Below are 12,360 nucleotides of genomic sequence, written 5' to 3' on the forward strand. Positions count from 1 at the left end.
CCCAGACTCTGACGACGTGGAGCTGCTCAACAGAGGAGGAGGCTGTCTGTAGGTTCCTGTCTCTCCCCCCTCCCTGGAAAGCAGACCCTGACAGGTTGCGTGGCCATCTATCAGGGAATCTTTAGCTGTGATTCCTGCTTTGCATTCCAACCCTGCAATTATAAGATTCTGTGATATGCAGTAAGGATGAGTGAATCCTTTCCTTCTACAGTGGTGCCTCGCAAGACGAAAAGAATCCGTTCCGCGAGTCTCTTCGTTTTGTGGTTTTTTCGTCTTGCGAAGCAAGCCCATTAGCGGCTTAGCGCTATTAGCGGATTAGCGGGCTTAGCAGATCAGCTGATAAGCGGCTTAGCGGATCAGCTGTTAAGCGGCTTAGCAGCTTAGCAGATCAGCTGATAAGCGGCTTAGCGGCTTGGGAAAAAGGGGGGAGGGGAAAAAACCCGCAGGAACTCGCAAGACACTTTCATCTTGCGAAGCAAGCCCATAGGAAATTTGTTTTGTGAAGCACCTCCAAAACGGAAAACCCTTTCGTCTAGCGGGTTTTCCGTCTTGCGAGGCATTCGTCTTGCGGGGCACCACTGTATTTCTATCTGGGGGCAGGGTGAGGAGAGACACTGCATATCTGGAACATCTTTCCACAAAAGCCAGTGGTGTCTGGTTTTTGCAAGGGTAAATGGAGTTTTTTCAAAGTCTCCATTTGCCAGTTCGCTCCCTTCTAAGCTCAAGGGTGCGTTGTTCCTCCCCCCCAGGGTGCTGCCTGACTTCCTTTTGCAAATGGCCCATCCTTGACAACCTTGTGCCTCGATTCTATGACTGGCTTCATTCTGCACTCGGTCACCCATGTATTCTTTTATACACAGTGGTACCTCTGGTTGCGAACAGGATCCATTCCGGTGGCCCGTTCACAACTTGAGCTGAATGCAACCCACGTCTGCGCTTGCGAGGGTCGCGATTCACCACTTCTGCGCATGCGCATGACGTCATTTTGCACGTCTGCGCATGTGTGAGCGGCGAAACCCAGAAGTAACCCTTTCTGGTACTTCCGGGTTGCTGCGAGACGCAACCTGAAAACATTTAACCTGAAACAAACATAACATGAGATATGACTCTCTCTATATATATATAAAAAAAATAGCTCACAGATAACTTTTGAGAAACCGTTACTTTATTTAGGGCACACATCCAGAACTTTCTGTTCCTGAATTACAAAGATCAGTTGCACCCCTAAAGTTTTCTGCTCAGTGTCTTTCTTGTGCAAGAGGTTGAGTTCTGGGTCATCCCCACTGTTTCAGAAGCAGAAGGTGCCTGGCTCTGGGGAAATATCTGTTGCGCTCAGGTCCTGCGTGCGGGTTTCACACAGGCATGTGGTTGGCCACTGTGAGAACTGGGTGCTGGACTAGATGTGCCGTTGGCCTAATCCAGCGGCCTCTTCTTATAGCCTGATGTTTAAATCAGGACCATAAGAATGCCTTTTAAGGATCCTTCCTCCCTTCTCTCTAGCCTACCTGAAGCGTCGCTATGGACTGATCAGTGCCGGCTCAGACAGCGAGTCCCCCAACACCCGCTCGGAGTGCCCCAGCCCCAGCCTCCAATCTCAAGACCTCAGCCTTCTGCAGATCAAGAAGCCAAGGGTGGTCTTGGCTCCCGAGGAGAAAGAGGCCCTGAAGAAGGCTTATCAGCTGGAGCCCTACCCTTCCCAACAGACCATCGAGCTGCTGTCTTTCCAGCTTAACCTCAAGACCAACACAGTGATCAACTGGTTCCATAACTACAGGTGAAGAATCGGGCCAGATGAGCTTTCAACCCCTTCCTTTCCATATTAAGGTCTCTGCCAGGGCTGCTTTAAGTCCAGGGGTGGGTGCCCACAGGCCAAAGGGCAGCACACAGCCCTGGCTGGAATGGTCCTAGTTGCGTGGTAGGTGGGAGGTGTCAGTGTTTGAAAAAGAAAAGGTTCTGAACTCCTTCTTACTCCTTTGCCTAGTCCTCAGACCTTGTTGTTGTTGTTGTTTAGTCGTTTAGTCGTGTCCGACTCTTTGTGACCCCATGGACCAGAGCACACCAGGCACTCCTGTCTTCCACTGCCTCCCGCAGTTTGGTCAAACTCATGCTGGTAGCTTTGAGAACCCTGTCCAACCATCTCATCCTCTGTCGTCCCCTTCTCCTTGTGCCCTCAATCTTTCCCAACATCAGGGTCTTTTCCAGGGAGTCTTCTCTTCTCATGAGGTGACCAAAGTCTTGGAGCCTCAGCTTCACGATCTGTCCTTCCAGGAAGCACTCAGGGCTGATTTCCTTAAGAATGGATGCATTTGATCTTCTTGCAGTCCATGGGACTCTCAAGAGTCTCCTCCAGCACCAGAATTCAAAAGCATCAATTCCTCAGCGATCAGCCTTCTTTATGGTCCAGCTCTCACTTCCATACATCCCTCAGACCTTAGTTGGCACAAAAGAGTCTTTGAGAAAGAGTATTATTGCAGAGTATTGCTGTTTTAGGGACACAGGTGGCGCTGTTGGTTAAACCACAGAGACTAGGGCTTGCTGATCAGAAGGTCAGCGGTTCGAATCTCCACGACGGGGTGAGCTTCTGTTGCTCGGTCCCTGCTCCTGCCAACCTAGCAGTTCGAAAGCACGTCAAAGTGCAAGTAGATAAATAGGTACTGCTCCCGTGGGAAGGTAAACGGCGTTTCCGTGTGCTGCTCTGGTTTGCCAGAAGCGGCTTAGTCATGCTGGCCACCTGACCCAGAAGCTGTACGCCGGCTCCCTCGGCCAATAAAGCGAGATGAGCGCCGCAGCCCCAGAGCCAGTCATGACTGGACCTAATGGTCAGAGGATTGTTGCTTTTATTCTTAAAAAGTCTTCTTCTCCAGCCACAACCAACAGCTTTTTACACACACCAAACGCAACCAGCTTCCTACCATCCAACCAACCCACAACCCAACACTAACACTGACCACTCTGTCTATACAGGTACAATTTGGTGAAAGGTTGCATGAGTCATTGTAGGCCTCTGACTCATGCTGACTGTTAAAGAAACAGTGGCCAATTTTTAGCCGTGACAGGAAACAGCAAGGTGTGCATGCAAAAAAGCTCCAATTGTGACATGTGAAAGGGTCACACCCGTTGGCCTGGCTAATTTTGTCTCTGGCCCCCACCCACCACTGGCACGCGGCCCCAGGAAGATTTCCTCCCCAAGAATTGCAACCCTCAGATTGATAAAAAGATTCCCCACCCAGGTGATCCATTACAGCTGTGTTCATTTGAAGATGAGCTCCACCTCTGGGCAGTGAAAGGAATGAGGCACCGCAGCGCACTTCCGTATTGTCCACTCATCTCTAATGCAGTCAGGATCTGATCACGGAAACTGCTTAGGTGGTGTGGGCTGCTTGGTGTATTGGTGGCTCTTGTGCATTTTCAAAGGGTTTTGCAGTCTTTGTCCTTACGACACTCCCAGGGAGTGAAGCCACTGTGATTCCTGTAATAAGAATAATAAGAATACTTTTATTATTCGTACCCCGCCCATCTGACTGGTATGCCCCAGCCACTCTGGGCTGCTTCCAGCATATACAAAAACATAATTAAACATTAAAAAGCTTCCCTGTGCAGGGCTGCCTTCAGATGTATTCCCAAGGTTGTATAGTTACTTATCTCCTTGACATCTGATGGGAGGGCATCCCACAGGGTGGGTGCTACTACCAAGAAGGCCCTGTATCTTTAGGTAAGGCATTTTGGCTGAGAATAGTAAGAGTGGCCCATGCCAGAGGCAAATTTAGGGGAGTGCAAATGGTTTGCCGGCACTGGGCGCCCAGCTGAGAGGGCACCACCAGGGGAACTGCAACAATAACAAACAACAGAAGGTGTTTCCGAGCACAATTCAAAGTGTTGGTGCTGACCTTTAAAGCCCTAAATGGCCTCGGTCCAGTATACCTGAAGGAGCGTCTCCACCCCCATCATTCTGCCCGGAGGCTGAGGTCCAGCGCCGAGGGCCTTCTGGCGGTTCCCTCACTGCGAGAGGCCAAGTTACAGGGAACCAGGCAGAGGGCCTTCTCGGTAGTGGCGCCCGCCCTGTTGAACGCCCTTCCAGCAGATGTCAAAGCGATAAACAACTACCTGACATTCAGAAGACATATTAAGGCAGCCCTGTTCAGGGAAGTTTTCAACGTGTGATATTTTACTGTATTTCTGGTTTTTATGGAAGCCGCCCAGAGTGGCTGGGGAGGCCCAGCCAGATGGGCGGGGTATAAATAATAAATTATTATTATTATGAGAGGTGTGTGTGTGATGTCACACAGGGTGCCGCTGAAATTTGAAAGCCCAAAGTCCACCCCTGCCGATGCTCACAGAATGAGTCAGCGGCAAAACTGGGCCTTGAACCCTAAAACTTTCTTAGCCTTACTGCGTGGTGCGCCACCCTACAGACCATTCTGGCTCTCACTCTTCCTCGCTAAGTTCTCGAGCTCTTCTGCTGTTAGCCGCCCTGACTCCCTGGCCTTTTCCCCGGCAGGTCCCGGATGCGCCGTGAGATGCTGGTGGAAGGAGCGCAGGAAGACACCGACCCGGAGCAGAGCACGACGCCAGCCAGGAGCTCCCTCAAGGACCCTCCGCCCCAGAGCCCTGACTCCGAAGACGAGGACAGGAAGCCCACCTTCAGAGACGCCGAGTGCCAAGGGGAAAGCGAGTCCCTGGTCCAGATCAAGGAGGAGCAGGTGGAGGACTGTGCAAACCACAGGGACACCTGCAGCCTGGATGGAGAGATGGAGCCTCTTTCCAGGTCCAGCCTCAAAGAAGAGCCGGTGGAGGCAGCATATACAGGGAGCCCAAACGAGGCTCACAATGTGACATGGGGCAGCGCCCCACATAACAAAACACACGTCCCCGGGGCTCCCGATTACCCCTCTTTGCATAACCCCCTGGAGTCAGACAGCAGCGAGAGGCCTCACCCGGACCCCATTAGCTTTAAATCGGCTTCCGAGTCCTCCCGGTGCAGCTTGGAAGTCTCTCTGAACTCTCCATCTGCAGCCTCCTCGCCGGGCCTCATGGTGTCCGTCTCTCCCGTCCCGTCCTCGTCTGCCCCCATCTCCCCGTTGCCACTGAGCGCCGTGGCTGCCAAAGCGCCGAGTTCAAGTCCCGCCACGGATACGGGCTCGACGCCCCCGAATGCCAAACTGAACACAAACATCCAGCGGCGGCACGAGAAGATGGCCAACCTCAACAGTATCATCCACAGGCTGGAGAGAGCAGCCAACCGAGATGAAACCCTGGAGTGGGAATTTTGAGGAGGCCGAGTCAAAAAGAAATAAACTACCCGTATTTTGTTGTCCAGGTTTTAGATGCTGTTGAACAAGCTGGTGAAGCAGGGAGTCGTAGCGGAGTGTGTACAGAAATAGATCTATCTAGCTATATATATAATATACATATATCTATTTTATTAATTTCCTCGACTACTAAGGAAGAGAGATAAACCAGCTCCATTTTGTTGAACAAGAGTGGTTAAACAGCTACGCTGTAGCTCCTTTTCTTAGCTCCTGACGGGAAGATAAAATTGACCTTGTTTGTTTTAAAAGTGAAAACGGAAAAAAACAAACAAAAACCCACTTGGGAACACTTTTAGAAGAAAAAACATATTAAAATAATATTTATAGACCTCTTTTAGATATTTTAATAAAAGGAAACTTTGGAATTTATTAACAGCTCAAGCTGCTTTGATATTAAAAGATAGCTATAAACTGTATCAGTTGTGTCATTAAATGTCCACTGAAAAGTCTTGTAGTTTGCCACTGGATGAGATTAAAAATAATTTAAAAATTTAAAGATATAACCCAGACTCATTGATCAAAGCCATCAAGAAGCACTATGAGACTGACCAAAATTTTGCTAAACTTGATCACCGAGGGGGGGGGGAGTGGCCGCATTTTCCTCCCCCCACCTGTCTGTAAGACACAGCGTTAGTGCGACATTTTCCAGGGACTTGTCTTATAGTCCATGAAGACTCTAAATTTGGAATCCACGATGCCATCCTGAGTCTGTTACTTAGTTCTGGTGGTATGTTTTGGAACCTGTTCGGTTGTTTTCCTTTTTCCTTTCTTTCTTTTTTTGTAACATGGGGGCGGGAAGTGTTGCGTGCCGTTGTATATGTTGTAGAGATATGTTTGCAATAGCCTTCCTGAACAAGGTGTAGCATGGTTTGAGAACTGACTCCTTAGCCGGGATTCTTTCCTCCAGCAAGTGACCGGCCAGAAACCAAAACCAAGGAACACGGCCAGAAACGTCATTAACGAAGCAGCAGCAGCAAACAAACAAACGGCAGCCATACGCTTCCTACTGCCCACTATTTTAGAAAGTATCATCTTTTGTTTCAGAAAGGTGTGTTTGGCAGCTTGAGAAATATTGCGGTGCGTTTGGTTTTTGGCAAGGACAGACTTCAATAACCGGGACACCCCATACAAAGGTTTACATTTTGGGGGGGGGGGGTGAAAATCACTGCCTTTTTGCTTAGCTCAGTGTTTCGTTTCTGGAAGGGAGCAACCAGCGGAGGTTCTTGCCTACAAGAGTATGGAAATATAGAGGAAATGTTGGTTCATGCTCAGTTTGTTTTCCACCCCACCCCACCCCCAATTGTCAACCCAGTCATGAGTTCCCCATGTGCCCTTATTCATTCCAAGGGAGACCGTACCGCAGGCTTAGAGGAGAAGGTCTGGGGCACATCAAAGGACTTTTAGGCTTGTGCCCAGGACTCTTGTGTTTTTAACAGCCCCCACTGGAATCCCAGTCAAGTCAAGAATCCCCTGTCAGATGTGGGATTCAGCTTCCTAAAATGGAACACTTCCATTTTCATTTATTTTTTTAAGTTTCTGGTCCTCATTGCTATGAAGAGAAGCTTGAAAGTGTATTGGCAGTGCGTACTGAAAATTCAAAAGCTGGAGTAGATTATATGTGTGCTGAGCAGTGTTAAGAAGATGGCGCTTTGGACCCTGACCTCGTTTCCCACAGCTGACATCCTCCATCACCAACCACAACAGTTCTCCATCTTTCCTTCTTCCTAGTTTGCCTGCACTTACCAAGAAAACGCCCTTTGAAAGCTTTATGCAAATTTGCACACACTTATTTTGCATACTAATTCCATAGCGCATAATATGCTTCTATGATGTATGGCATAATTCATTAGAGGGGGTGGGACGTATTATGCAAAGTAAGTTTCTGCAAATGTGCATGTTTTTATCCTGACCGTCAAATTCATAATTTTCTTTGGTGCAGAATTGGCAGGGAAGCAGGGGTGGCCCCGGCCTCCCAGAAATCGGTTGGGGGCTGCAATGTACGTATTTTTCGCTCTATAAGACACACCAGACCACAAGACACACCTAGTTTTTGGAGGAGGAAAACAAGAAAAAAAATATTCTGAATCTCAGAAGCCAGAACAGCAAGAGGGATCGCTGCGCAGTGAAAGCAGCAATCCCTCTTGCTGTTCTGGCTTCTGGGATAGCTGCGCAGCCTGCATTCGCTCCATAAGACGCACACATTTCCCCTTACTTCTTAGGAGGGAAAAAGTGAGTCTTATAGAGCAAAAAATACGGTAGCTTTCACTGATGCTAGATCTGGCATAGAACTTGTGCTAAGAGAAATAGGAAGGGCCATAGCTCAGCGGAGGAGTCCGCATGCATTGCATGAAGAAGTTTTCAGGTTCAATCCCTGGCATCCTCAGGTAGGGCTGGGAATGCCCCCCCTCCCAGATCTTGGAGAGTCAGTGTCAGTCAGTGTAGAAAGTTGTGTGGACCAAGGGTCTCACTCTGTATAATGCAGCTTTTAGGTGGAATCTGGCCAGGGAGCGCTTAGAGGAGGATCACTGACCAATTGTCCCCCCTATGTGTCTAGGTGGGACACTTGGTCAGTGAGTATATCTATATCTCCCCAGAAGTGGGCAACTCTTCCTCCCCCCAAACAAAAACCCAGTCAAATGAGGACTTAAGGATGCACAGTCTATCCTAAATTGATCGTGGAAAGTTGCATCAACAGCAATAGAAAAAGAGAAAGCTTAAGTAAGTTAGCCTTAGTATTTGAGAAGAGGTCAGACTTTAGGGACGCGGGTGGCGCTGTGGGTTAAACCACCAAGCCTAGGACTTGCCGATCAGAAGGTCGGTGGTTCGAATCCCAGTGACGGGGTGAGCTCCTATTGCTCGGTCCCTGCTCCTGCCAACCTAGTAGTTCGAAAGCACATCAAAGTGCAAGTAGATAAATAGGTACTGCTCTGGTGGGAAGGTAAACAGCGTTTCCGTGCGCTGTTCTGGTTCGCCAGAAGCGGCTTAGTCATGCTGGCCACATGAGCCGGAAAAACTGTCTGCGGACAAACGCCGGCTCCCTCGGCCTGTAAAGCGAGATGAGCACCGCAACCCCAGAATCGGTCACGACTGTACCTAATGGTCAGTGGTCCCTTTACCTTTACCTTTACCGACTTTACACCTCTGGGTGAGACATTTAGGGTAGACTGTGCACAAAAAATGCATTGGAGCTGTAGGGCGAGAGCTATCCAAAATAGGGGCGGTTGCATCTGTTGGCTGCATCTGTTGCTTTCAGGAGAGCCTGGTCAGCTGTTCCGTGGCCACCTCCTCCAAGGGCAGGTTTTGCTGCTTCAACTCTGCATCAGCAGTAACAGAATGATCCAAACAGATGATGCAAGAAGGCTGCAGAATCACCTGGTGAAGGCTGGCCAGGAGACAGATTAAGCCGGCCTACCCACCTTTCCTTTCATTTGGCTCCTTTGAGCTCATGTGATGTGAGGAGCTTTTCCTTCAACTATATCCTGCTTTCATTAAATTATGTCTCAGGACACCTGCATGTCCCGTCCCCCCCTCAAGCAGAGTCAACCTCTCAAAAACAGCTCACAGTAATAATAAAGCAGCAGCTAAAACATTTTTACGGCTGGCGGCAAAGGAGAACTTTAAAAAAAGCCAGCTAGGACCACAACACAGGGCTCCCCACCCTGAGAGCTCTGCAAAGGAGCCACCATGACCTCTGGTGACATCAGGGCAGTCTTTTGAGTCAATCTGTCAAGGCCCCATTCAGTAGAGTGAACAGGAAGGCGCCCAGAAGTGGTCGGATTTCCCACATTTTGAAGTGAAGCAATACAATGGGAGTGGAGGAATTGATTGACTGCAAGACCATTAAGTCCAAAATTCTTGAAATAACCTAGCTGCACAGCTGCCAATGACCTAACCTTAAAACCGGCGTAGGTTTGTGCAGGATGAGGTAGGTCTTTGAGCTTCCCTGATCCCACGCCACGTAGGGTTTTGAAGGCTACTCAAATGATGCTCAGAACCGGACCAGGAGAGAGTACAGCTGTTCAGAATGACTACCTTAACAAGTTTGGATTTGAGAGCTGCTTTCCTCCCACCCTGCCTCGTTCTCAATTAACACTGGTTAATCCAGTTATTCATTCCTTAACTTGGGCTTGAAACGCTTTTGAAACAACAAGCTGCTTTTGAAAATGGAGAAGCAATGAGTAGCCCGCTGTTCCCCCCCTCTGTTTTCATCAGAATGGAAGGTATTTTTATGTACAGTGGTACCTCTGCTTACGTACTTAATTCATTCCGGAGGTCCGTTCTTTTTTTAAAAAAATAATAATAATTTTTATTGAATTTTCCATTATACAAATTTGCCATATCAAACAATTTTCACAAATTTCAACTTTTTGGACTTCCCTCAGCTTCTCTGCCATATTTTCCCCTTTTTACACATTTTCTAAATATTGCATTTTTAGATTACCCTTACTGTCCTGTTTCTGTTTAACAATACTCCTCTCACTTCACAAAGCCTCTTTAAATCCCACTAGCGTTATTTGTTCGTCACATATACTTTTCAGATATTCTGCAAATTTTCCCCAGTCCTCGATGAACTTGTGGTCTTGTTGATATCTTATCTTCCCAGTTAGTTTATCCAGTTCTGCATAGTCTATGAGTTTCGTCCTCCATTCTTCGAGAGTCGGTAGTTCCTCCTGTTTCTATTTTTCAGGTCCGTTCTTAACCTGAAACAGTTCTTAACCTGAAGCACCACTTTAGCTAATGGGGCCTCCTGCTGCCACCGCGCCGCCGCCGCACGATTTCTGTTCTCATACGGAAGCAAAGTTCTTAACCCGAGGTACTCTTTCTGGGCTAGCGGAGTCTGTAACCTGAAGCGTATGTAACCCGAAGTACCACTGTATTGGCAGTTCACGGCTTCCCTTGATCTGGCCTTCTGACAGGCCTTGAAAATGGCCCCCATGCAGGAACCATCTGAGCAAATGCAATTTTCATGTACCGTTAACATTTCTAACCGTTTGCACGTCAGCAGGAAACAGAAAGTGGACTTGGATCCATTGACTTCTCCCCCCTGGCTTTAGTGGAACAGGGTTTTTGAACTAAGCACTTAAGAGAGAGTCTTTCAAACCCGGAGAGAAATCCTGTTGCACTGAAAGCTGGCGGGCAGCGTCAGGTCACGTTTTCTTAGATTCATGTACTGTACTTTAAAAAGTTTCTACAAGATTGATTGAACTTTGTTAAACATTTTAAAGAAAAAAAAAGGACCACAAGTTCTGTAAAAGAGCCACTAAAAATAATAATAATAATGAAATTGTATAACATCTTGGCTTGGCGTCTCAGTTTATTGTGTTGATCTGCTTTTTTTGTTCACTGGTGCCCTGCTAAATTAATGAAGTCTGTGCCCTGTGCCTTCCTGCACTAGGTGATGGGAAGAAAGGCCAAAGGAACTCAAGCAAGAGTACCGTATTTTTCGCCCTATAGGACGCACCAGCCCATAGGACACACCTAGTTTTTGGGGGGGGAAATCAAGGGAAATTTTTTTTATTTCCCCCCCAGGTTTGCGCAGCCATCCCCAAGCTAGAAGAGGGAGACGGAGCGCTCCATCTCCCTCTTCTGCCTTCAGGGACAGCGTCTCTAGCCTCCGTGGGGCAGCAGCTTGCCCCGCTGTCCCCCGAGCTTGTGGGCCTGGCGGGGGGGGGGAGAAGCAAGGGACCAGGTCGGGGAACAGCGGGATGGCGGCACTGCGCCTCCCCGCTGTCCCCCGAGCTTGTGGGCTACAGGCTGCTGCCCGCAAGCCTTGCGAGCCCGCAGGAACTCCCGCCGGGCTTGCAAGGCTTGTGGATAGCTTCCTGAAGCCTGGAGAGCGAGAGGGGTCAGTGCGCACCGACCCCACTCGCTCTCCAGGCTTCAGCGAAAGCCTGCATTCACCCCATAGGACGCACACACATTTCCCCTTCATTTTTGGATGGGGAAAAGTGCGTCCTATAGGGCGAAAAATACGGTAATTCTATGATGTCTATATCCTGCCTTTCCTCCACGGGCAGCAAAGATGGTGTCAGAGCCACCCGTCTGGTCCCAGCTCACAAGAGACCCAACTCCAATCCGGTTTATTTACAGAAAGTCTTTATTGAAGATCATGGTTGCGTTTACATTCCATCTTGGTGACTCTACGTCTGTAACGTTAGACCGCTGAAGTCCCCTCTGAATCCGTACCGCCTCGGCACCAATTTAAGAGGCTTGTGCTGGACCACCTCTTCCTCTCCTTCCTTTTCCGCAGGGTCTTTCTGCCCCCCTGGGTTCCCCCTCGCCGGGACTCGCCCGAGGCTGAATCCTCTGATGCCTCTGCCCCCCTCCTTCTCACTTTGGGGCCGGGCTCCTCCCCAGGGCTCTCCTCACTTCCGCGCGCCTCTACATTTGAACTTGGCGCGCGTACGTTGCTTCTGACCTTTCTCTCGACCGCTACACTGCTCCCGGTGCTACTCTCCACCCCCTCCGGCTGAGCGTCCTGCTCCGATCTCCTTCCCCTGTCTCCTTCTTGCTCTGCTCCCTCTGACACACTGGTAACTCCACCCCCTTCACTCCGTTCCGGCGGAGAAACCAGCCCCGATCTCCCACTCCCACTGGGGGCTCTCCTCTCGCTCCCCTGCTCCTGATTGCTCCCCCCTTGGGCTCCCCTTGGTCTGACCAGGGGGGCTCCCTTTTGGGAGTCCTCTGACTCACTGGACAGACTCATGGACGACCTTTGGTCATCGTCATCCTCCTCCTCATCTCTCTGGGATTCTTCCCCCTCGCTCTCTGTCTCCTCCCCCATCTGCTCTTCTCTCCCTGAAACCCTGACAGATGGTCTTCATTTGCAGGTGGTACCCAAGCTTCTCTACTGCTCACAGCAAGCTCTGACAACAGCTTTCTGTTGTGGAAGTAGACTGACAATTCAGCAAAACACGTGGAGAAATAGGTCAGTGCGGCCCAACTGCTATGTCTGTCTCTGTTGCTCAATCACTGTTTTCCTCGTTGCTGCCTTCCACGGGAGCTGCCCCACCTTCTGCTGAATTGGGTCACCATCAACAAACCCTGGAGA

The 12,360-nt window shown here is 49.4% G+C and overlaps 1 protein-coding gene and 1 long non-coding RNA gene across 2 annotated transcripts in view; both read left to right on the top strand.

The window, feature by feature from the left end:
* Nucleotides 1-7,924, top strand: part of CUX2 (cut like homeobox 2) — a 236,804-nt gene extending 228,880 nt beyond the window's left edge. Inside the window, exons 21-23 of the mRNA XM_081923033.1 lie at nucleotides 1,501-1,774; nucleotides 4,499-7,310; nucleotides 7,569-7,924. Coding sequence (XP_081779159.1) covers nucleotides 1,501-1,774; nucleotides 4,499-5,270 — 1,046 coding nt within the window. The 3' untranslated portion in view covers nucleotides 5,271-7,310; nucleotides 7,569-7,924. The remainder of the gene's footprint in view (nucleotides 1-1,500; nucleotides 1,775-4,498; nucleotides 7,311-7,568) is intronic.
* A 1,581-nt stretch (nucleotides 7,925-9,505) lies between these two features.
* Nucleotides 9,506-10,603, top strand: LOC309376584. The gene is made up of 2 exons (XR_014171244.1): nucleotides 9,506-9,581; nucleotides 9,997-10,603. It is a non-coding gene; the product is annotated as an uncharacterized lncRNA (long non-coding RNA).
* Nucleotides 10,604-12,360: the final 1,757 nt, after the last annotated feature.

Source organism: Podarcis melisellensis (genome assembly GCF_964234715.1).
Source record: "Podarcis melisellensis genome assembly, chromosome: 8".
In the NCBI taxonomy this organism is placed as follows: Eukaryota; Metazoa; Chordata; class Lepidosauria; order Squamata; family Lacertidae; genus Podarcis; species Podarcis melisellensis.